The sequence below is a fragment of the Sciurus vulgaris genome (assembly GCF_902686455.1).
Source record: "Sciurus vulgaris genome assembly, chromosome: 4".
Classification (NCBI taxonomy): Eukaryota; Metazoa; Chordata; class Mammalia; order Rodentia; family Sciuridae; genus Sciurus; species Sciurus vulgaris.
The window spans coordinates 116357603-116384059 of NC_136464.1; the positions used below are offsets into that span (position 1 = coordinate 116357603).

At 37.6% G+C, this 26457-nt stretch overlaps 1 protein-coding gene across 9 annotated transcripts in view; it reads right to left on the reverse strand.

The window, feature by feature from the left end:
* LMO7 (LIM domain 7) overlaps positions 1-26457 on the reverse strand; it is a 210530-nt gene that overhangs the window by 41658 nt on the left and 142415 nt on the right. For 2 of the 9 annotated variants that reach the window (XM_079138911.1, XM_079138909.1), the window contains exons 1-7: positions 17751-18494; positions 13688-13739; positions 12812-13010; positions 9568-9820; positions 8351-8632; positions 6260-6979; positions 5271-5300 (exon numbers count right to left, since the gene is read on the reverse strand). In XM_079138911.1, coding sequence (XP_078995037.1) covers positions 5271-5300; positions 6260-6979; positions 8351-8632; positions 9568-9782 — 1247 coding nt within the window. In that variant the 5' untranslated portion in view covers positions 9783-9820; positions 12812-13010; positions 13688-13739; positions 17751-18494. Of the gene's footprint in view, positions 1-5270; positions 5301-6259; positions 6980-7874; positions 8064-8350; positions 8633-8969; positions 9538-9567; positions 9821-12811; positions 13011-13687; positions 13740-17750; positions 18495-18555; positions 18587-26457 lie in introns of those variants that run through there. The other 7 variants (XM_079138912.1, XM_079138910.1, XM_079138915.1 and 4 more) reach the window with 5 other exon arrangements.

The following is a 26457-nucleotide window of genomic DNA, read 5'->3' on the forward strand; positions in this document are numbered from 1 at the left end:
TGTGTAATATGTATCTCAGCAGGTATGCGTTATGGTTTGGACTTGAACATTGCCCTAAATAAGCTCGTGTTGGGCAATGCAGCAATGTTGAGAGGTGAAATGATTATGTCATAAGAACTATAATCTCATCAGCGGGTTAGTCCATTTGATGAACTAATAATTCAAATTGACTACTGGGTGATAACTGTTGGCATGTGGGGCATAGCTGGGAGGTTGTAGCTTTGGGGACTATATCTGTCCCTGGCCCCTTCCTCTCTTTCTGCTTCCAAGGCTGCCATGAGCTGAGCAGCTTTCCTCCACTTCATCTTTTGCCACGATGTTCTGCCTCACCTCAGGCCCAGATTAATGGAGTCCATTGAACCTCTGAGACCATGATCCCCAAATAAACTTTTCCTCCTCTAAGTCATTCCTGTAAGGTATTTTGGTCACAGTAATGAAAAGCTAACTAATACAGTATGATCACACATAAAACTGATTTGTGTGAATTTGAGAATATAAATTCACTTTAGTCACAAATACAAAGGAGACTATTTGACCTCGCACAACTCTAGACTAAGAAAAGATAGGAAAAAAACATTCAGAACCAAGGCATGAAGGGAATATGGACACCCAATACATGGAGTTACATCGACTCTAGAACAAAAATGGAAATGCTAATTCATATTTAAATAATCATTTAGTGGGAGGAAGGCTGGACCATGCAAACTAGCACACAGTAAGTCCTCAGGACCTCCCATGGCTGCTGTCTCTTACATTCATCCTCCTGCACTGCAAAACGTTTACATGCATCTCTTCCTGTAAAGTGCTCATCCAGAGTGAAGCTGCAACCTTCCTGCCCTGTGCACTCCAGCACCAAGCAGAGCATGACACCCAGGACATCCTCAACACAACCAGGTGACCAAACATGGTCTGGAGGAGACAAATTCCTAGGAAGGCAGGAACGTGAGCACAATTTGTTCCCTAAGGTTTATCAAGTTACCCACATTAAGTCACACACGCTCCACAGCAGGCACCTGAATGAGACAAGAGGGGAGGACCCCAGCCCAGCTTTCACCCACCTTTCATGCAGCAGTTCGCTTCTCTAAACCTTAGTTCCTTATCTGCTAAGGTGATTTGTTATGATAACCTGAGAAATCTGTGCTGGCTGCATTTTAAAAAACCACCTGGTGCTATGTACCAATTCTTATTAAAGCAAATATGACTGCGTGGGATCTTCTGAAAGCTAACTGTTCAAGTCACTTTAAACGAGAGAAGTCACCCCAGACCACACTGATAAAATCTATTACTTTCAGAGGACAGAAATCTCTCAGTCAGATCATGAAGAACTCTCCTTCCTTATCAGCATTCACTGCATAATTATTAAACTCCTGAGGGCTTACCACATACCGACAACACTGCCAAGAAGTCTCTATGGATTATCTCATGAGGCAAAACCCTAGTCCAGCTCTACCACTCATGAATCTACATCCTTGGGAAAGTTGCAATCACTGTTTCTCCTTCTCCATGTCTCTGCAATGCAGATAACACCTATCTGTCTACCACATAGAACTGAAATAAGCGCCAGAGGTAGCATGGGAAAACCATTTGGGAGAGCTATAAAGTACTACACATGCCTACTATGTTCTGTTGAACAAAGGACTATTCACTGGTAAGATACATCATAACTGTATTATAATTCATGTACCTGCTATAGTTGTATTTCCTTATTTGGAAAGGCTCCAATTTACAACTGCACTTGGATACTTTCCAAAAACAAATACAGGTGTAACCTCTTGCATTTTCATGTGCATAGAAAAAGTCTATATATATATACACATATATATGTATATTAGCATTAATACATAATGGCATTTAAGGGAAAAACAAGGAAGAAAAGAAAAAGTTTAAGTAAGAAATTATCAATCATAAAACAAAATCACTCAAAGTATGATTCTCTTCTACTATTCAAATTGCCTAAGAAGCTCCTAGCATATTTGGCTAGTGTTAAGGCATGTAATTTTAAAATTAATTTCAGGAAATTTATAGATGAATATACAAGGAACAAGAGATCAAAAAGAACCAACATGAGGCAAACTTTCCTAAATATAAAATCACTAATAGCTTCACAGAGCAAAGAGAAATTCCAACATACTAAGTTAAGGGTTCCCAGCTTTTGGAGGGAGCTATGAAAATACTTAATGTACCTCTAAATGTATCTGCGTTAGGTACTATAGGAATCCTGTGAAAAACAAGGCTAAAACCTATGTAAGTCTCTGAAATGACTGGAAACTAGAATAAAGCAATATAATGAACATTTTCAATTTATAGATTCATCATCTAAATCAGTTTCACAACTATAGCACCAAGGATACTTGAGTCAGAAAAATATTTGTTACAAGGTGCTATCCTGCATATGGCAGGCCATCTAGCAGCATCCCTGGCTCCAAAAGCAACAAATTCTAGTAGCACGCACCCACCTACAGTGTGTGTGACAATGAAACGTGTCTCCTGACATCGACAAAATGTCCTCTGGGGTGAAAAAATACTCAGAAAGTAACCCACATGAACTTTATTTTCCCTTTCTTTCTGCTGTCTTATGTCTGACATGCTGTCTTATGCTTACAGAATCTTCTGGTCAGACCCTGAAATAAAGGTGTCTCAGTTGTCATTGACTACAACTTCACCTTAAATCAGTGTTTATTTCCTAGCAGATTCAATGGTTTAATCACATTACAAGATTATTTCCACATACTCGTATAACAAATTTTTATCTGTCATTAACAGCTTATGCCAGAAGGCAATATTACCAAATTTTCAAATTTCATAGAACCAGACAGATGTAAATACATGCAACACAAAAGCACACAAAGACACAAAAGCTACATACAAAGCATCTCACTAAAAATACACTGACAGGTGTTAAATGCCAAATGAAAAGCAAGCCACAGGGCTGAAGGTGTGGCTCAGTAGCAAAGCATATACATGCAACAAGGCCCTGGGTTCAATCTCTAGGAAAAAACAACAAAGAAAAGCAAGCCAGAATTGAAATGCCTAAGAACTCAAAATACACTGCCCACTTCTGTTTAAATTGGTCCTTACCAAAAAGAAAAGCATTTCTGTTATAGACAGCTATTTTTTCAATTATAGAATGCTGAATAATAATGCTTTTCCAAGTGAATATGACCAGTTTTACATTGTACATTGTGTTCAGAGAAAGATCACTCTGCATAAATATGAAGAAAGTTACAGATTAAAAGACTACATGTAATCCATTTTAATTTCTATTTTATTTTCATTGCAGAGATTTACTGCAGGAAAGCACTGCTGATGAACTATAGAAAAAACAATCCTATATGTCAAATTTGATTTCAACTGGTCTAAAACACCCTTGAGTTTTCTAAAGACACATTACTTCCCATTATTAGATAAGTAATGTATTATTCATCAGTCTCAATTTACAGATTATCTAGATTTTTTGTGTGTAGTTTACATAGGGACCGGCCTTTAAAACAAATACTGGGGCTGGGGATATAGCTCAGTTGGTAGAGTGCTTGCCTTGCAAGCACAAGGCCCTGGGTTCAATCCCCAGCACCACAAAAAAAAAAAAAAAAAAAAAAAAAAAAAAAATACTGTCCTATCCAAACAACAATCTTGGAATTGTCTACAGGAAGCATTTGCTGATGCTGGCTATAGTTCACAAAAATCCTCACTGTTTTGTTGTTGTTGCTATTGTTTGTTTTTGGTACTGAGGATCAAAGTCAGGGCCACATCCATGCTAGGAATACATTCTGCAACTGAGTTCTAACCCTAGCCAAGGGTTTCCTCTTAATTCATTCACATAATATCCCCTCCACTAAGGAGGAATATGTAATTAGTGAGGTAGTTTAGGTATGTTTACATACTCATAGAGTATCTGCACTCTGGGTATTTATAACTCCTTCCAGAAAAATAACTCTTCCTGAGACTTCCTTATGTTATAATATCATATGTAATTTACAAATGAAAATTCTTTCATTATTGAAAATGCTTTTCTGCAAAGAGATTTTTAATCAAGTGAAACAGCTTTCCCATGATGAACTGGGAAGAGCAGATGCTTAAGTGTCATGCTGAAAACTTGTGGTTCATCCTCACAGATAAAAATGTTTGAGCATATAAGGATCTGGACAGGGGATAACCTGCTTTACATGGCACATGAAAACATACCGGGAGCCTGATTTTTAAAATCAGTGGCTGAGAAGCACTTGCAATAAGTTGTCCATTGCCAAAATAAATGGTAATAGTGGTAGCTTACCAAGATTTCTTGACTACTAAAATTCTCAAAAGTTATCAAAATTAGCAATTCTTAGACATAAAATAAATCCTGGTAGGGGAAGACACTTTGTATGTTAAAATATCTGACATTCCTAAACTTTCTTCCTCTTGTTCAAAAACCATTAAAAATAAGACACAGAAAGGTGGTAAAAAATATAAGATATAACCACCTGGCGATTTTGTACTAAGAATGAATGACTTACTTTTAAGTTTCAGTTACTCTAGAAATAGAAAAAAATCTGGAAAGTTAGTTTTATAATATGTTATCATGTCTACCAGATGAGTAGAATTAAATATCAGCAGACAAAAACTGAGTATTAGTTATAAATACAGTCCTTGGAACAATATTGGAAACTATCAAAGTTTTAGTTTTTGCAGCTTTGGAAGTCCAGTTTTGCACTATACACACAGCCATGTTAAAACCTATCCTGATCAGGAATCTTGAAAATATTTCTATATACTACTAATGGAAGATCGGTGCCACTCAACATCCCCACTAACAAAGCTCCCCATGAGGTAAATATATGAATTATGCCAATTGCTTGCATTCTAGCCTTGAGTAAATGTTATATTTTTCTATCACAGACTTTTTAAAATGTAGTTGTTTGAGTTTCAACAATCAGAAATCAGAAACTTGTTTTATTTGGCAATCAAACAGTAAAATGATCTGAGGCAAACATTCTTGTTACTTTAAGCAACTCACTAAATTAAAACTGAAAAAAGAGATGGAGCTAATTTTGAAATTTCCAATACAACAGATATTAAACTGTTGAGTATAGCACTTCATGCACTAGGCGCTGAGACACAAATATACCATTAAGTTGCAAAGTTAATTTTTAAAAACTTCCCATTTTAAAATTTCATGCACTACATACAACACCCCCATTTAGTGACATGCCAGGACAGAAATGCAATTGTAAATTATACAAACAACAAGCAATATACACAGATTTTTTTTAACTGTAAACCACAAAACTTACCCATTCTCACCATAAATCTTTTCAAAGAGTCTAAGAAACCAGAAAACCAAAAATTAAAAAAAAAAAGTCACTTTTGCTGGTTGTGTTAGTTTCTGTTTAACAACTTTAATGAGTCTAACTGAAGATGGACAAATCTCAAAAGGTTGCTTCCTCAGCAATATTCTTGATCATGTACCAAGTTCTCATTAATCTCATCTCTCAAGAAGCTAAGATTAAGCAAAATGAAGGCTTAATTTACTAAGCAAACAAAACCATAGGAAAAGGTCTCCACTGTCAGGAGCTGACAAGTTAGATTTGGTCTACTAATTTACTTAGCCTAATCAGATTTGTCCATCCCTAAGTTCAACAAACAATATTCATCAAACAGGCAAGTCTCCTAACACTTCGATTATTACCAAAATGGCCACAATTGCATACGTGTAAAATTCAGCAGACAGTCAATATCATTCATGCATTTTAATAAAGTTTGCACTAAAGTTTAAAATATAAACAAACATGTCACAAACTGATAGTCCAAGAAACCTAGGTCAAAAGCAAAAATCAAGTTAAATGAAATTTGCAATGCCATATTTTAAGGGAAATTTTCACTTCAAAAAGGCAGACATTCCAAAATATGAGAAACACATATAACAAAATGACACCAGACTACTACAGAAATGCCTGGACCAGGGAATAAAAGTTCATAAATGTAACTGGAAAACATTTTTAGGAAACCATTTTGCAGAGTACCACAGAATTATAGCTGAAGGTAAGATATGTGTGTATACCTTCTTAAATATGCATAAGAGATGTGCAAATATGGAATTGCACTTTTTCTACAAAATGACTACAAGTTCCTCACAGCAAAATTTACATTTTTTTTTTTTTAACAGAATGCTTCAAAATAGCACACAACATGCAGGATTGAACAATCTGATGCTGTTTTGTAAAAGAAAAGTTACACAAGACCATCCATTACAAGCCAAATCCTTGCAGAAACACACTCTGACCTCTCAACCATCAGTCGTTTCTTGTGCCTAAGTCGGCTGGCCTCCCGGATGGCCTCCCACTTCTGTAAGTCTGCCTCACTGCAGGGGCCAGGGGTGAAACTGATGGGAGGCACTGTAGTACCCAGTTTCCAAGACTGGATCTTCCGAATCAACATGTCGTCTTTCTTCTGCCGATATGAAGGAACTAATATTCTACAGCTATTACTTTTCTCTTTGGATGGGCACGTCCTTTCAAGTACACAGAGAAATTTTGCTTGAATTTCTGGAGGCAGAGTCCAGGGCTCAGGGAAAGGAACCGGCTGGTATCTATCTGGAGCCCCAGACAGAGGCACTTCTTTCTTCTGTGCTGGAATTCGGCGAACAATCATGTCATCTTTTTCTAAATCTGGAAGTACAAGTTCACCTTCTCTACACTGCAAAATTATATCTCGCTCCACAGGATCATCTTGCTCAGAGAACCTTCCAAAGTCTTCAAAAGCTCGGAGAACACATGGATTTGCATGGAAAGCCCCAGTCTTTCTCACAAAGAAATCATCATTTTCTAAGTCAGGGTCCAGGGCTGGCATCTCAAAGTCATCTCTCCTATAGCCTGGTGCATGAGAGAGATTCCTTCTGCGGGTTATGAGCCTTGGGCCAGAAGTGGGATCAATTTTTATATTTGTTTCAGAAGACAAGATGTCATCAGAGTATGTTTGGAGGGCCTGAAGTAATAAAAACTGACTGAAGCACAGAAAAGAAAAAGGAAGGGAGAATCTTATTAAGTTGAAAGAGAAAAGGTAATTAGGTAGTAGACAGTTTCCATCAGTGAATTATTTTGGGGATTGGAGAAGGACTCTTGCAAGGAAGATAGACTAGCATTTAATGCCATCACCCATAACATTCCTGCGTACAATTTAAAGAAACAAGAGCAGAGTGTACTTCCCAGGAAAGCTGGGCACTATCAAGGCCAGAAGATGGGCCTAGAACTCAGATTGGGTACACCTTCCTGACATACATACACACACACACACACATACACACACACACACACACACACACACACACCACACCACTCCTTTGTACCCAATTCCTCATTCTATTAGCTGGAGTGGCCTAATATTCCCACTAGAGAAGAGAGAATAATCTTGGAAAGTTTCAAGAGTTAGCCACCATGTACTTTATACAATAGATACAGGTAAGGATGAAAACAAAAAATTAATTGCTCTTAAGTTTTACGAAAGATTCTGATTTTTTTTTATGCATTCTCCCATAAAACTCACCCTTCCCAGTCTCTAAAGTTATTTCCTTTCTCCACATCACCACATACAGCACAACTGTACAATTAAGTAATTTTCTATAAACCTTTTTGGAAATGACTTTCCAAAAGAACTATGTCACATGTAAATAATATACTCTCTTAAACATTATTGTACTAATGAAGAACACTGAATCCTACAGACTTCCAAGCTTACATGCTCACACAGAAAGCAATGTTATATGTTATGCTTTTATACTAAATATATTAAGTTTCCAAGACTGAGCATAGTCAGGTCCCAGGTTAATGTAGCAGAAGTGGGCGGCAGCGGGTGTCTGAGGCCATATCCCCAAACAGGCAGGCTCAGGCGGACAGCTGCACCTGGGCTCCTCTGAGACTCCACTGCTTTTCCTCGCTGTGTGGATGTCCCGTGATTTCATGGCCCGTTGGGTAGCTAGTTCCAGCAAGAGTGAAGATCTCTGGCAGTAGCCATCTAGCCTACTTTGTGCTTTCTGTATTCTGCTAAAAATGGTTGAACCCGAGTCCTCATCCTCAGAGTCTGAATTCCTTCTATTGTAAAGTAACATGGAGAAAAGAAGGAGAGAGAGAAGGAAAGAATTGGAAAAGAATGAGATTACTGAAATTAATGTCAAGCTAGGACTACAAACAGAAGAGAGCTTTTTAAGATTCAGATTCTAAAGTTTAAATCTGAACAAATGTAGAATTATAGAAGTTCTACAGATGTTAGAAGGGAAATTAGAATTCTCTATCACACACACATACAAAATACACAAATAAGCCAAGTCAGGGTAGGGAATTTGAACACTGGAAGGACAGAAACACGCATAAAGACAAACCTGAATCCCTGAAATTCTTTATACCACGGTTTTGAAGTTTCCCTTTTTATTCTTTTCCAGTTCACATCTTCTGGAATCCAACATTTGGGAAGAAACTGATCAAAAGAACTGCCTGGATTTGGTATGACTGGACTTAGCTTTCGCACATAAAGATCATCCTTGACGATGTTAGGTATCCTTGTTGCTTTTTCTTCTTCCTCTTCCAAATAATGAGAGGAGTTAGAAGTTTCTCGAACTGCTGGCCAAGTCTGTGCATTGGTGCTCCAAGTTCTCCTTTGAGTACTGTTCAAAATATCCAACCAGGTTAAGATACTGCATGAGCAATCTGACACAGAGCACATAAGGCACACATTCCGCTTCACAATTTACACCACTGTGAAGAAAGTGAAGTAACTTCCATTCTCATCACCACAGTTACGAGAACAAAGTTAAGGCACTATCTCAATCTAGTTAGAGAACAGCCAGATACACATGGCCAAGGACACTTAATTAGAAGCTGTGTTAAAAGAAAGACAAACTATAAACAGTTTGGAATGTTACTTTCTGAATTAAATCAGCGGCATGATAGATATCCAGAGGCATGATAGATATCCAGATCCACGACAAATACATTTCTGACCTTGTCAGTGTGTGTAGCCCAGGGGCTAATGTATCAGGAGGAAATATTTGCGGACCACAGTTCAGAGAGGTGGTTTTCGAGATGAAACTCGGGGGCCTCTTTTTCACTTGGAATCTACAGTTGGCTAAGTCATCCAAAATCACGTCAGGCAACCTTCGTTCATCCTCAGTGTCTGAACCACTTTTAGAACCACACATCTCCTTACAGGAAGCTGGATTTGAAAAATCACACTCTGCTCTGCTAATTTGATGGGGAAATAAAGGATTCTTTTCGTGTCCACTAAGATCAATCACAAAAAAGGAAAACAATGGAAGAAAACACAGCAGAGCTCACAATGAACAATATCAGTCATCCAGTGAATTGAAAATACCAATATACTGAAGGCACGCACCTAAACAAGATCTAGCAAATCATATGCTGATGCATGCTAACAGAACGAATAGATATGCACGACTAAAAATAGAGGTATAAAAAATACTCATTAGTGAAATTTATTATCTCTAAAATACATTTTAAGAGCCATTCTTTTTAACACATTCAAATACCACTCAAATTCACAAAGCATATGGAACTCCACCATCACATCACATTCCAGTACCTTGAAAATGTCCCATCTGCCTCTGTGTAGACTGGGCTTGCCCAGCTTCTTCTGTTGTCTTCATTTTTGTCTGGCTTTTTCTTCCTCAAGGGTGCTGGCACATAGGATGGTTGTCTACTTTTGTTGGGTAAAAAACGATTGAATGGTAAAGCAGACTTTGGTTCAATAGCTGAAATCCTCCGATAGGACATATCATCTTTGTTAAAATCCTGCATTTTGAATGTAAATTCCAAATCTGTGTCGCTTTCGCAACCTATAAAGAAGGCACAAGAATTCACTTTATTCTCTAGATTATTCACTTTATGGAAACCCCTCAGCCTGTCTGCTTTGTCTTTCCCTTGGAAACCCAGTGCTGCTACTGCAAACTGCGGGGAATATTTTTAGAAATTGTCATGAAGTTGTGATAAGATCCATTAGGAGGAACTTGCTTTGCATACTGGAGGCACATGTAGTACATTCTTCTGCTGTTGCACATTCTAAGCGGAAAAAAGTCCCAATTCACTGTTGAGCCCCTCCTTCCCAATCATCTTTGTCTCCAGGATCTTTCATCAAATTTGTCAAAGTAATACATGTGAATAAAACCTAACGGGAGAGTTGCAGATGCTTAAAATGAGATACAAAAATAATTCTAGGGAAACTAATTCAAAAATTAAAGCATGCAGCCAGCCAATGTATCTGAGGGGAGTAATGGGGAGCAGAAAGAGAAGTAAAAACACAGAAGATTGTGAAGGAGCATGATGAACCCCTACAGACCCCTATGTACAAAAGCCCCACATTAGAGAGGGTGGACTGGGTGACTTCTAAAGTCCCTAAAGAATCTCAGGTCGTATGCCTAAATGAGAGCACAGAACTATGATTACTTCTTGTGACCATGGAAATTATATTGGGAACCTCCTATTTTGATTCACAATTATTTAAAAATGAACTCAGAAGTATACCCTCTGATACACCTCAAGTTCAGATAGAAATAAATAGTAATATATCCTCTTTAAAAAAAAAGAACATAAACCTGCTCTTTTAAAGGTACAGAAAGAAAAGAGGGGAGAGAAGAAACAGTACAGATTCAGAAATCTCCTGCCTTCTTTTCCTTCTGCCTGGAGAACATTTGTAAAGACGTCTTTTAAATGTCACTTCCCACCAGGGCTTCCTCCCAAGACTGGCTAAGCTCCAGGCTCTGGCATGCAGAGCAGCAGAGGTTAACCAAAGCTAAAGGCAGTCTCCTTTCCTCCCCCTGCCTAGCAGGAATCTACAGTAAATAACACTGAGAATAGTCCACAGGAAGTGGTTTGACATACAGCTGTGACACAGGCACAGGGTAAGAGGGATGAAAAGGGAGAAAGCAAGGCAGCTATGGCCAGGAAGGTCAGGCAATCATTTAGTGCTTTTCTATTACCTCCTTTAAAAAAAAAAAAAAAAAAAAAACATTTCTCTCATTTCTAAAATATGTGCCAATGAATCCTACTAAAATATACATGTGAAAATTTAAAATCACAGGCTATTCTACTTTTGAATTTTTAAAGTTAAAAATCTTTTTTTAGCTCAGTTCAGGGCTCTACAGAGTTATCATTTGCCTAAATATCATCTTGATATAAGTTTTTATACATAACTATGGAATTTTACTTTGCAATTCTTAAAAATATCCTAAATTTTGGTGATCATCAACTACAACCTGGTGGATAACAGAATTTTAATACACCAATCTCAGAAATAGTTTCCTATCCTGGTACTCCCCTCCACCCACTTAGGTGTAAAGGCCAAGACCTCCAAGCTCTTTAAGTAAGGTCTGTCTGCAACACCTTTTAAAGGGGACTTCGGACCTCTGCTTTTGGTTACACACACCCAACTGAGGAAAAGGACCCAGATCCTACACTAGTGCCCACCACATTGGAAGGACTGAAGTCTGCATATGCCCACAAGCCCTTAATCTTCTCCCACAATCGTCTTCATTGGCCAGAGATGCAACTTCAAACACTGCATTTTGCAGGTTCTTTAGTCATGACAAAGTTAATCTAGTGGATTGAGAATTTTAGCCTCAGCATTTACAATTTTAATCATTCAGATGCATTATAAACTTCAATTTATTTCCTTAAAGGTATTATAAACATCATCTGGGCTATAAAAATGTCACACCTAGACAGCAAACAGCCAACAATGTACTTATTATAAATGTTAATGCTTAAGTAGCAATTTACATTTTTAATACTACTACTACTATTACCACAACTCCTCTAAGTGCTAAAAAAATTATTTTGTTTCCATGCTTAATTTTTGAAAAACAAATTCATTTGACATAGGTGTTGGAAATTTTTCATAATAAAATCTTAGGGAAAACATTTAAAATATAAAATAATATCCATAATAAACAAGCAAAGTAAAATCCCTAACAACTGAGCACAAATTCCCCAACAGAATTCAACTCTTCATCATCATGACGGTGGAAGCACAGAAATATTTTAAGAAGAAGAAAAAAAAAAATTCTGATATACTGTTGGGGATTATTCATCCCCAGCATTTCAAGAAATTTTACTTGTGGTTTCAACTAGTCAATTCAGAGTAGCTAAGGTTTTAGTCAGAAATTGCTGATATTACTTACTAGCCACAGGAATAAGACAAGCATTTAAATAATTGATTTGAGCTAAGCTCAGGATTTTGCAGGAAGTTTCCCTCCCACAACAGAAAGGCTTCATTAACATCACTTCTTTCATACCTGCTCCATCCTGGGTTAGCTCTGACCCTGACATGACCAAGCGATGCTCCCTCCCACCAGGCTAGGTACTATAAATGAGAGCCTAACACTCTATTAAATGTAATTATTAAAATACTTCTGTTTTTTCCTTGAGCTGTTTTTTTATTAATCCTTTATAGAAAAGTAAAAGAAGAAAGAAAATTACTGAGCAATGAAACCAGACTTTTTTGCGGAATCTTATTTATATTCTTTTGTTTAGCTATATTATATCAGCTGATAGGTCTCATATTATTAGGCCTGGATCTGGAAAGAGCAGATTATCACTGACAAAATGGGTCACAGGGAGCTGTCTCCTCACCAGTCCTGTCCAAAAACAGAAGAAAAAAAATGGAAACTATTAGCACTAGGAGGGAAGGAAAAATAAATCCCCAAAGATACTTAAGTCTTTATCGACTTCTGAAGAAACTTTTGCCTAGTTTTCATTCCATTTTGCTGCTCTCTCCTGTTCCAATTCTTTAAGCTATAAACTGACAGCCAAAAACCAAACACATATCTCACCTTCACGTCCCCCTCTCAATGTAATATCTGAGGAGCAGCTGGTCAATGACCTAGACCCCAAAGAGTCCAAGCTTTCAAAGGAATCTTCCCTCTTATGGCTGCCTGGAGGAGCGGGAAATTCTCCTCGGTCAGGACACCAGATATCACCGTAGCCACTGTCCCGGCCACTTCTTTTCAGACAGCTGGAGTCTTCAAGTGCCTAATGAAAACATTTTATAAAAATCAGTAAGCTAGTACAAACTTCCAGAAATGTAAATGTTTTGCTTCATTTGACAGATAAGGCAAAGACATTTCCCTCCTGAACATAAAAAAAGAGCTGATAAAAATCAGAAATATATATCTGTAACATTTTCCCCACAACTAATACCATAAGGAGGTATTTAACGTGATAATTAGGAAGCAAAGCCAAAATTAAAGACAGGCAGCTAGTGTAGAATAGGTAATCAGGTCAAATTGAGAAAATGGAGGCCAGTTTGGATCTGGGAAGTTGGTGACCACTCCTGGGAGACTGGAATGCCAATGTCTCCAGAGCCCTTGGATACCATCCCTCCCAAAAAGGTTGTTAATGAAGCAACTCCTGAGCAGACAAAACCTCCTAATCAATGACCCCTGGGCTGCAGCTCCCCTCCAGCCTAACACTCCATTTTGGCCCTTCCAGCCCACCTGCTCTTCCCCAGCTCATTCCACCACTATCTCCCAGTCATTATACAGGCTGGGGAAAAATGAGCAAGATAAAGGAGAAGTATGCAAGAGAACAAAGGAAACTTCAGATGTGTAAAAAGGACAAGACTTCCTCGTCCCACAGATTCCAACTTTGGGTCCCCTTCTTCCACCCAGGAGAAGTCTGTATTACTACCCTTTAATAGAGCTTCTTACTTTCTACTCTATGCTTGTCTCGGCATGCTTCTCTGATGTTATGCTTCAATATCTGAGGAAACAGGACTCATCAAGGTAACTGATAACCGGTGGTATTAGAAGTATTTGATATTATTTAATAAAGTAGTATAATCCATTTAAAAAATAAGGAAACACAAAAGTTATAGTCCAAAAACACACAAAAAAAGTTAAATTAAAACAATTAAAGTTAATTAAAACAATACTGAAATGCCAAAGTCAATGATGGTTTACAGTTCTCTGACAATAAACATGAAAGGACTCAAAGAGAAAACCAATTTTAATTTAAAAATCCAAATGGAGATACACTGGTAAGATAATTCAGTCTTATCCCCAGGAACCATTTCAGGTGGTTTATGTTAAACATAAAAGTATTTAGTAACAAAATATATACATGCTTAAAATTGTTTATTTTTATGTACTACTTTAAGGCTAAAATAAGCATTGCAGTAAATTATGGACAGGTATGTTTTACAAATAAATGCAAATTTCAAGTAAAGCTGCAATTGATCTCAAAAAAATTAGTAAATTTATTTATTAAAAATAAACCATTTTTTATTAATACACATGAAATTTAATGGTAAAATATAACTGGATGTTTTAAATAGAGATTTAACTTGGGTAAAATTTATAGAGTCCTTAGCCTAGTCCTGACACAGTAATCAGTGACTACCTAGAAATTACAATTTTTAAATATGGTAAAGGTAATTTTGTCATTTGCTGAATGCCATCCATGGCCTGCAAATAAAACCAGGCTTAGTTGTGCTGTTAGACACAGGAATCTGGCTCTCAGGAAATGGAAATCATGAAATAATGTTCCAGATTGCCTGGAGTATGTGGTTTCAATGTAGATTGGTTCACGGCTGGAATTTGCAGGCCCTAGATGGCCAATGACCTGCTAGAAATGGCTTGCTTAACTCCACCCATCCTGTTTCTCACAGAAGAAGCTCTTCCAGGACCCACTTTGATCTGTACCACTAAGAGCGTGGGCTCCTCCATTTTGTTAGAGCCAGACCCTTTAGCAGGCTCAGCAGTCAAGCCCCCTGATTCAAAAGTTAATTGCCTCTTATGATTTTTTCTACAAATAAATTTCTTAGCAATTAGTTCAAAACCAGCCCATTCCTCCAACAGGAACCCTTTCCCTTGCCCACGCCGATGGGTGGCCAGAGTCATTATAGTAAAACTCAATAATGTTACTTATAGATGAGATTACTAATAGTTTAAAGAAAATGGGAATAACTTACAACCAAATCTAACATATGAATCTTGATTAAATCATAATTCAGATTAATAAAAGAGGCTATAAAAATGAGACAATTGGAAAATTTAACATGTACTTCATAATAAATGGGGAATATTTATGAGCGTTCTTAAATATATACATTTGGCTATATAGAAGAATAATCTTACTCTTAGGAAATAAATACACACAGAATATTTTGTGGTGAGATGTGATATCTGAAATTAAGATGGTTAAGTAAAAACATAGATGGGTGGGTAGATACATAGGTAGAGAAGCCAATATGGAAATATTTAATAAATGAGTCAGATGATGATTACCTGGGTATTTGTTGAATTATTTTTTCAAGATATGAAAAAGGTGAAAATGTTTGTAAGATTAATTGGCAGCTGGCTCAGCTCATATTTTTGACGAATACTAGAACCATCAACTTCTGGTTCAATTGTTGGACAAGTATTTGAAATGCCAACAAGGGTCTAGTAGATTTAAGTGAGATTTCATAGACTTTAGATGCCAGGCATTCCGGCATGAGTTCACATCCTATCAACAAAACATCAGCACCCACCTTATACCCTGCCCCAAGAAGATGGAGAGGCGAGACCTAGTGCTGGTACCAAAATGTTTCACAAAATATGAGGGTAACCACTTTAAATAAATCTTCAGATTCATCAGGGTTTTTTTGTTATTTTGCTATACTGAGGAATGAACACAGAGTCTTGCACATGGTAGGCAAACATTCTACCCACTGAGCTATACCCCCAGCATTTTTTTTTTTTTAATTTTGAGATGGGGTCCCACTTGCAGTCCTGCTTCAGCCTCCTGAGTAACTGGGATTACAGGTGTGCACCACCAAGCCTGGCTTCATCGGATTTTTTAGACACACACTTTTGAAACATTAAGAGCTAACACATGGCAAGATGAAATTTAACATCATAAAGTTAAAGTTATTGATGATGGGCCACCACAGTTATAAAATAATCTGGGCCTGGTCCTGAAGTTTGGTTTTCTTTTTTTTAAACCATTTTGTTTCCTTGTTTTTACGCTACTGGCTATTAAACTCATTGCTTGGCACTAAGCAGGTGATAGGCCATTGAGCTACATCCCCAGTCCCTGAAGCTTGGTTTCAAGGATTTCACCCTGACAAGTCCCTAAAATGAGACACTTTCACTTATGACTCCAGCACAAGTATTACACCAAGTATTTTTTAACTGATACACTGGACTGGCCTTAAGCACTATCTAGATAGAAGGGAAAGTGTGATGAACACAGTGATGCTGATTTCAACAGAATGGATGCAAAACAGGTGACATGTTCACATGCCTCTTGTGCCTATTCCCACTTGGTAAGAGTGGAAAAAGAGAACCACAGCTATCTACCAAATTTTTTTTTTTGCCTGCTCTGACAGACACTGGTGACAGGAAACAGTGTTTAATGAGGCATTCCTAGCATAAAAACTATATTAAGATTATTCAACCTGAGTCAGGCTGTCATAAAAAGTTAAAGGCTATAAAAAGCACTAGTACATGGGCCAAAGTTCCACATCATTTTTAATTGAATGTTTTCTTAGCTGAAACAATTGTAAAGCAAGGCTCTCCCTGTGCCCAAAGCCCCTTGCAATTTCTCCACGGGGCCTCATCCTCCTTTCTGGCAGTAACTGATCTACTCCTCTGTCCCAGACAGCTGGGTTATTGGCTATGGGTGTTTCCCCAACCCCTGGTACAATATGTATACATGCCAATATCTCAATTATTACTTGAATTAACTGATAAAAGGAATTTGAATGAAGTGCTATCAACTTTTTATAATATTAAAAGAAATCAAACCTAAACATTTTTGACTCTGTAATTCCATCTCTCTATAATATATATATGGCTGAACTCAAGCAAAATCATTTTTAAAAATAAGGAAAGATGTAGGACAAGGTGAGGATTTTTATCCTGGCCTAATACTTCTCTTCCAGTCATAAATAACTAATAATGATTATGCCCTTACAAAGTGCCAGAGACTAATACAAAATGCCTTATTACTAGAGCATCATTTAATCATCAGGAAAACCCATAAAGCATCTACTCTTAATAATGGTGTTTTATTATTTTGACTACATAGTTTCTTCTGAGCCCTGTCAGTTCCCCTGAATAAATATCCCACAAAGAAATTAGTTTTCCCACTTGGGCCTATTATAAATGAAGACTTGGCATTGTCAGTCTTGGCACTTGGCTCTTCTCAAAGAGTCCTTAAGCATTCAAAAGGCTGTAACACAGATTCCAGGATATGAAGGAACAGAAATATGTGTAAAACCAAGGATTCTAACATAAAAACCTTATCAAATTTCACTTAGCATTCACTACTCTTTAGGAAATAAAGGCAGTATGATGACACTGGAATATGGGCATTAGAGATAATTAGCCAAGAACACATTAATATAAAGAAATTAACTTCTGTGAATTCCAGTTGTCCTGGAAATACCTTTCGGCTGCAGGTTGAATTCATAAAGAGCATAGAAACAAGTTATACAGTATGTAAGAAAGGAAGCAAACGTGCATGTCATCAAACTACCTACAATTAAGAGATAAATCTATACTTGAAAAGTGCTCTGGAATAGACTAACTCACTCCTTGGTGGTAGCATGTAAAGTCAATAAAGAATAACAATCCTGTCTACTCAGCCCAGTCTACAGCAGAGCAAACACAGTCAGAACCTTGTATTTGTTTCGGAGGGGAGGAAGAGAAGTGGAAGAAGGGAGGAGGATAAGAAAGTGAGAGTGTTAGCTGTAGCAATCATCTTCTACAGATGTAGTTTCCTTACCTTAGTCAGAGCTTGTCCCAAAAGCTTCTCAAATGCTTTCAAATTAAGATAGGGACCACTGTAGTAGGGGTTATTTTGTGCTTTTCTTCCCAGCCAGTACAATGTTATCAAAACCTTTAAAAAATATTCATGAACAAACCAGTCTGTTTAGTAAGCTCAAATGCAGGTGAGTACTCAAGATAAAAGATAGCTCATATTACTCTATGGATGAAAGTCTGATTCAAATTTATGGGAAGGAAAAGGTTCATTAAAAATCTTAATTATTATTGCTTGATTATAAAAGGAAAACACAAAAAACTTTTAAATCCATCAATATATTTTCCAGTAGCTACAGAATGAATACCTAAAATCAATAATTTTCAGCTTCCTCGATGAGGCAATGAAGTTTTTAAAAACAAAGCTGTCACTTTTAGACATTCTTCTATGCAGTCTATTAAGGACATTATGAGTTTACATTGAACAATTACACAGCATCCTTGAACATTATGTTTTCCCCTAACGTCTGATTTGACCGTTTCCCACTTGCTCCCCTAAAAAAAAATCATAAAATGGGTCTGCCCTTACCACATTAGTAACATTTAACAACTAGCTTCCAAAATCTAACCTACTGTCCCATAGTATGAAGTCAGAGAACATATGTTGTAACCATGTTTTGCAACACATATATTTAGTTGTATTTACAGTTTGTGACTGGTTGGTTTCCATGTAAAATTTAATTGGAAAAAAGGATACATATTTTTAGATCTACTACTTCCTTAAAGAAGATGAAAGTTAAAATTATAATGCTTCATTAAATGTATCTTACATTTTTCAGTCTCCTATCAGTCTCTTCTTGCCTGTAAAGAAAAAGAAAATATTTATTAAGTAAAATCCATGAAACTTAAATTATTAATTATAACTAGAAACTCATCTTCATTCTTAAGTTCTATGAATATTAATATCACCTGGTAGTTCAGAAATATTAGAGCACATATTACCCATCAGAAGAAATTTTCCATATTTATCAATTTTACCAAATATAAATTTTCCATAAAAAGTAATTTTTCCTAATTATATCCAATATGGTCTTATTTTTTAAATATGTTATTTAGATTTTTGTATTCTAATTTTAAGTAATATTTAAATGCAATGGCAGGGGGTGGTCAATGTGTGCTTATGACAGGAAAGTTAGGAAATAGAGAAAAAAAATGTTTGGAAGATGGGGGTGGGGGAGAAAGCAGCCACAAGTTGACTTTCCCCCATTGTCCACCAGGTTTCCACCCAAGTTCCCCAGAGTAAACAGCTCAGAGACCATGATTCTACACATACTGAAAGTCCAGTTTAGAAAACAGCTGTGAACCTCTTCCTGATGAAACATCACTAAAAATTAGTGAATTATGGGTGTTTGGCTCACCTTTAAAAGGGCATGATATATATGGGAGAAGTTAAAAGGAAGAGATATCACCTCAATGTGGAAGCAGCAGCGATATATTACTGAACAAAGAGCAGGGTCACCCTAAAAGAATGGGCTCTGTGTCAGACACATACAGGATCAATGTGAACTCAAAGACCTCAGAAGCGTGAACTACTTAGCCTCTAAAATGTCTTTTCAGTCAAACTATATGTGATACATCTATAAAATAAAACATATGCACACAATTATCAACATGTTTATAGAAGACATATAACATGCATTCGCATATATATACACAGAGAAAAAGAAAAAGGGGTGAGTTTGGAGTGAGCAGCGACAAATATTTAACTTAGCTTTCAAAGAATCAACGAGGCAACTGTGACTATTTCTTTTCACAATCATGAACCAAAGTGAACTTAGAATGAATAAAATAATAATCAATAATAAAATAAATGAAAAAAATTAAATAGAATAAAAGTTTATGGATGTTTTATGAATGGAAAGTGACACTGGTTTGGTGATAGGAGAAGACTTCATGCCATGGTTTAGATATGAGGTATCCCCCAAAAGTTCATGTGTAGGACAATACAAGAAATGTAGAGGTGAAATGATTGGGTTATAAGAGCATTAACCTAATCAGTGCATTAATTCACTGATATGGATTAATTGAGCAGTAACTCTAGGCAGGTGGGGACTGGCTGGAGGAGGTGGGTCACTGGGGGTTGCTTTTGAGGGTTATATTTTGTGCCTGGTGAGTGGAGGTCTGTCTACTTCCTGAATGCCACGTCCTGAGTTGCTTTTCTCCTCCACATGCTTCTGTCATGATGTTCTGTCTCAACTCAGGCCTAGAACAATGGAGTCAGCTATCTATGGACTGAGGTGTCTGAAACCGTGAGCACCAAAATAAACCATCCCTCAACTTAAAAAAAAAAAAAAAAAGAATGATATACACCTCCCACCCAACCCCAAAAAGCATCTCAACAAAAAAATTCATGCTCTCATATAAATACAAACTGGTACAATTATTCACACTCTTAACCCACTTGGTGGAATCTATTTCAGCTAAACATACTGACATTCCACAACCAGGTAATTCCATTCCTAGGTATTTGCCCAACCACAAAGCCTCTATTTACCAAAGGTCATATACAAGAATGTTTATAACAACATTATATACAAGATCAAAAACTGAAGGATTCATGTATTTAAGGGAGCAAGGATTATGGAATAGCCACTCGATGAGAATAAGCAACCTGCAAACTATTTTCAACCAATTGGTTCAATCTCACAAACAATGGGAAGAAGGGGAAAAAAGGCAACAAAAGGGACAGATTATATGAATGGAATAATATAAAGCACAAAACCAGGCAAAACAAAGATATGCTGTTAGAAGACCAGATAGTGATTATCCTTGGAGAGAATGGCAGAGTCATTGGCAGGGTGTGGGACCCACAGAAGGATGAAAAATTGTATTTTGATCTGGAAGCTTCAGTTTCTAAATAAATATGTGTATTGTACATTTCCCACATGCATACTTTTCTGTATGTATCTACTTCAAAAAAAAATAAATAAACAGAACAAATTTCTTGGCCTGAATGCTCACACTCTAACTTATCTCTTGAGTAAAAAGAAAATCATTTTGTAAAAATTAATAGCAGTTTATTTTGGAAGTAGTTAGTGGGGAAAGTCACAAGAAACAGACAGTGAAAAATAACAGTTATAAACTCATACCCCTTGCTAGACTAATGACCACATACACAACACAAATATTAAATTAGCCAAAACACAAAAGAACCATCAAAATGCAGTACAAAGGTTATATTGATCCAAAGGTTGCCCCACTTTTATCATAAGTATATCAGAGAGGAACAACAGAGACCTCTTGAACCCCTGACCTCCTTTCTACAGCCCTCAATAAAAATTCTCAATCCAACACTCTCATCCGCTTAGGGCTCTTGGTCATGACAGCAAGCACCACAAGTACAAGGTACGTCTATTCTGTGGTAGAAACTCACAAGCAGTGACCATGACATTATTGCCCTTCATTCACTTTACATTTCCTTCTAAATGCAGGAATTTACAACATACTCTTGAACACAGTGACACATTGGCCAGCCAAATTAGTGCCCTATCACTGAAATGCAATGCCAGGAATTCAAGTAGTCAATGATTTGCTGGAGTAAAGAGAGTTCACCTTGACACACACACACACACACACGCACACACACACACACAAAAAAAAAAAAAAAAAAAAAACCACTGCATGATATCAGGAACCAGGAGGCTCTTTTGCCTGGGATAACCCCTGGGCACAGCCCCAAGACCTTTTAAATAGAACAAGTGTGAGGGTAGAGAAGCTCAGGGTTAACAAGACAGTGTGAGTCAGTCATGTTACCATCAGAACCAAAAATAAGACAGTCCTGTTGCCAAAGAGGAGGAATTCCCCCATAGCAAATGCATCCATAGTAGACATAGTATAGTACTAAGCTTAAGGGGCAATAAGTTTGGAATCAGATCTGGGTCCCCGGAGCCATTTACTTGACTCTCAAGACCGAGTTTCCTTCTGGATAAACTGGGTTAATGTCCCCTATTTCAATAGCTAAGGTAGAATATACACAAGTACTTAATAGAATCCCTAGCCTCCCAGGGAAGTGTTCATCAAGAAACAGTCCTCAGAATTGACAGTATGTTACATGAGGCCAAGGCCCTCTTATTGCTACTTTGCACACAAAGCCTCCTAGTGAGGTCATGCAGGACCCTGGTATTTAAATTCCATAATGCTCATCTTCACCCTGCCTTTTCCTCCCTGGGTATTTACAATAATCTACTATGTGCTTTTATTTTTTATCTTTCTTTCTTCTACCAAAATCCAAAAAGGTTTGTGTACTTTTGTTCTCTGCTATATCCCAAATACCTTAAGACAGGGTCTGCCCACTTGCGAAGGAATAAAATATTTATTTAAAAATGCCTAGCACAGTTAATGGCACAAAAGTTCACGTTAAAAGTGCTAGAGCAGGGCACAGTGGCGCACACCTATAATCCCAGCAGCTCGCGAGGCTGAGGCTCAGGAGTTAGAGCCAGCCTCAACAAAAGTGATGTGCCAAGCAACTCAGTGAGGCCCTGTCTCTAAATAAAATACAAAATAGGGCTGGGGATGTGGCTCAGTGATTGAGTGCCCCTGAGTTTAATCCCTGGTAAACACCGCCCCTCCACCCAAAAAAAGTGATGGAATATTTAAATAATATTCAAAAATGACTATCTTGAATCTATTGGAAGTCTTTTAATATTTATAAAATAGCAAATATAGCATAGATATACTCTTCTTCCACTCTGTTAATGGAAATAGTTCTGGCAATCCCTTTGCTATCTGACAAAGGTCCAGAAGACATGTGTCCAACACACATCTCTGACCTTTGTGCTCATCAACTTATCCAGCTGTCACCACAGTATCCTAACAGCTACTTGATAAACTTAAAACCAGGAGATTCAGGGGCTGGGGATATAGCTCAGTTGGTAGAGTGCTTGCCTTGCAAGCACAAGGCCCTGAGTTCAATCCCCAGCACCGCAAAAAAAAAAAAAAAAAAAAAAAAAAAAACCAGGAGATTCTAGGTGGAATCCACCCTTCTTAACTCCAAGATATTTAAATCAATCAACAAATAACTTCTAACCAAAGTTAATAGGGCTTTGAGTTTAGCTCTCCTGTAGGCGAATTCTGGTTCCAGTCTTGTTAGCTATAAGAACCTCATCACATCACTTAACTCTGTCCACAAAGCCATATCTGTAAAATAGGAGTAGTGCTGGCCTCATTGAGTTTCATTAAAACATGTTAAAAGTGCTTGACCTAGATGGAACAAATAAATAATACATTTCACAACTACCCCCTAATTATCCATCTAAACCAAACCAGGGGCGGGGCAGTGGTGGGAGGTCAATTTCTCCCCTACATGTGAAGTTTTTCCCCTAGAAGAGACATTTCTGTGGAACAATTTATGACACTCTTCCACGTTATATTTACCTTGTGCTCTTGCCATGGAAGGCTTTAATCAAGAAAAAGAAATTATTTCTAGAATAAGATCAAGCAAAGGGCAAAGCAAACTGGCATGGTATTATTATCATTTTCTCAACATCCATGTTGGCACCAAACTGGCCTCCCCACCCATCCTTGGTCTACCAGAGTCTGCCTTGGCTAAGTACCCTTTAGTTTTCCAAAAGCTCAACATCTGAGGGAAAAAAAAAAAAAAAAAAAAAATATATATATATATATATATATATATGTATCTACACATCCAAAAATCTATCTCCCTCATATTTGACAGTACAGTTTCAGAAGAGAGTGCTAATGGGTGAGATTATCATTTACTAGTGTGTACCAGCCAGCTGTGTTCCAGGGCTGCACCAAAAATATTTCCAAAAATCTTCAGAGAGCTAACTCTGGGCCCACACACATACAACTGCCACAGCATTCCCTGCAGTTTCCTTGGGGGCTGGAGAGACACATGGCTGTCTTTTCAGAGTCAATCATCGGCCTGGGAAAAACAGCCAAGCATTTAAGTGTGCATATATGTTACCTCACGTCACTCACTGAGCCAGCTCAGCACATCAAGAGCCAGTAGAAACAGGAAAAATATGTCTCCAAAAGGAGTAAATCTTCAGAGGATCTGACATAGAATCCCAGTCTCTGTTCCTCTCCCATGTCTCAATATGCTTTCTCCAGGTTACTACCACCTTTGCATTTGCAACACTGAAAGACCCAATCTTCCAGGCTCTACCACAATATTACAAGTCCCTAAGAGTGCTCCAAAATCATCTTTTCTCCCCAAATACCAGCCCTGCCCAAGCCAACACTGCTTAAGATCCAATACAATAAGTAAGCCGATCCTAAAAAAAAAAACAAAGGCCAAATATTTTCTCTGATACGTGGATGCTGATACACAATACGGGGGGTAGGGAACAGAAATTCATTGGATTAGACAAAGGGGTAAGAAGGGAAGCAGGGAATGGGAGTAAGAAAGACAGAATGAATCAGACATAACTTTACTATGCTCATATATGAATACATGACCAGTGAAACTCCACATCATGTACAATCACAAAAATGGAATCCTGATTAAAATAAGTCATACTCCATGTCAAATATGTCAAAATACACTCACTGTCATGTATACCTAAAAAGAACAAATAAAAATGATTTTTGAAAAAAGATCAAATATAATTCTCTCACTGAATCAGTACACGGGGAAACACGTGACTTAAAACTCATGCTGGAATTTCTGACACAGAAGGAAAACTTTTGCCCCAAATGCAATAGAAGATCAGAAAAGGTGAAAAGACTGACTCCACCTGCCGCTACTCCAAGACTCCCATCCTGCCTCCTAACTAACAAAGACTATGGAATTCTACAAGGGATTCAAGCAAAGTTAACTGTCCAGTTCAGTCTCCTCCCTGCTTCCAGAATAACATTTAACTTTGTTTCCTTTGCTCCTCAGAACAACTGCAGCTTTTTGAGTGATTAGGTCCCCAACCCTCAACTTCCTGAGGCTACTTCCCAGAGAAAGGCATGGAATCTTCCTAGAGACCCAGCCCTGCCCTGAGTGGCAACTGCTGACCTGGGTGTTGCCTCTTGGAAAAGTGGGTTGATATGAGAGAAGCTGGGCTCACCAGATACTTGATCCCTCTCCAAGTCACTAAGTAATCTCTGCTCTCCAGTTGTTGCTTACACCACTGACCACCTGTTCACTACTTTAAAAAAAAAAAAAACTCAAGAAATGGGGCCATGAATCATGATTTACTAAATAGCCACAAGAAGAAAAAGTATAGGGACAGTAACTGGTTTAAATCTGTCAGATATGCATGGGGTAGAGGTGTGCGTGTGCACTCAGCAGTGGTAACTGCAGAAAACTCAAATCGGATGTCCTTCTGATGACAGGACAATGTGCAATGTGTCTTAGTCTCTTTTGTGTTGCTAGAACAGAATACTACAAATTGGGTAACTTGCAAAGAAATTTATTTCTTGTAGTTCTGAAGATTGGAGAGTCCAAGGCCAAGGGACCCATACCTAGTGAGACAAAGGTAGAGCAGAGTAGGAGGAGAAAGAGAACAGGACTAAACTCATCCTTTTACCAGGAACCCACTCCTACGATAACTAACCCACTCTTGTGATAGCAGTATTAATCTCTTCATCAGGGCAGAGCCCTAATCAAATCTTAAAGGTCCCACCTCTCAATACTGCTGCACTGGGGAATAAGATTCCAAATCATGAATTTTGGAGGACATGTTCAGACTACATCAAGTGGTCTTATTTTTATATATGCAACAATGTAGCCCATCTCCAAATGGGAGGATAGTCTAAGAGTTCTGAGTAACACTAGGACACTAAGGGAAATTTTTAAAAACACAGCAAGAAAGTTTCTAACTCTACTATCAAAAATAAAAGGGGAACTGGATATGGTGGCATATGCCTGTAATCCCAACAGCTTGGGAGGCTGAGGCAGGAGGATCACAAATTCAAAGCCAGCCTCAGCAACTTAGTGAGGCCCTAAGCAACTTAGTGAGACCCTGTCCAAAATACAAAATTAAAATGGCTGGGGATGTAGCTCAGTGGTTAAGTGCCCCTAGGTTCAATCCTCAGTACCAAAAGGGGGAAGGAGATATTTCTACTCAAAATGTTGGAATCAAATTAGAAATTTAGGAACCTATTAGGTAATGATTTCATTTTCTACTAATGGAAGTTCTATTATTGGAAGCTCATCCATTGTATTATTTAAAATAGAATAAATACTACCAATTTGTCTCACTGTGTCAAAGAGGTGTGAATAAAAGAGGTCAGAGATGAATTCTTAGAATACTTCATTCGTTCTTTCCTTCTCTCAAAAAAGGAAGCTGCATTAAAAGAAAATAAGAAATTGAAATTCTTCCTCTTTCCCTCCCACCTTCATCCCAAAATTGAAACTGCATTCTATTTGACAACCTTCCAGTTATGCTGGAGACGTGTGACTCACAGATTTAAATCTGCCATTTCTACAAAAATGCAACTTTATCTGATTAGTGTGGAAACTATAAAAATGAGACTAGAGAAAATAACACTACCCCTGGAGATATTAGTGAACACAAATATATAAACCTAATTTCTATACATACCTATGTGAGAAAAAAACTCTAGGAAATATACATTTTTGCCTTAGCAACATCATGCTTATTCCAATCGTGACATGAATAAGTACTCTCTTGTTAAAAATAACCTGCTATTAAATTTCATACCCCTCCCACACACTATAAAAATAACAGAGTTTCACTTAAAGGGAAAAATACCCACAT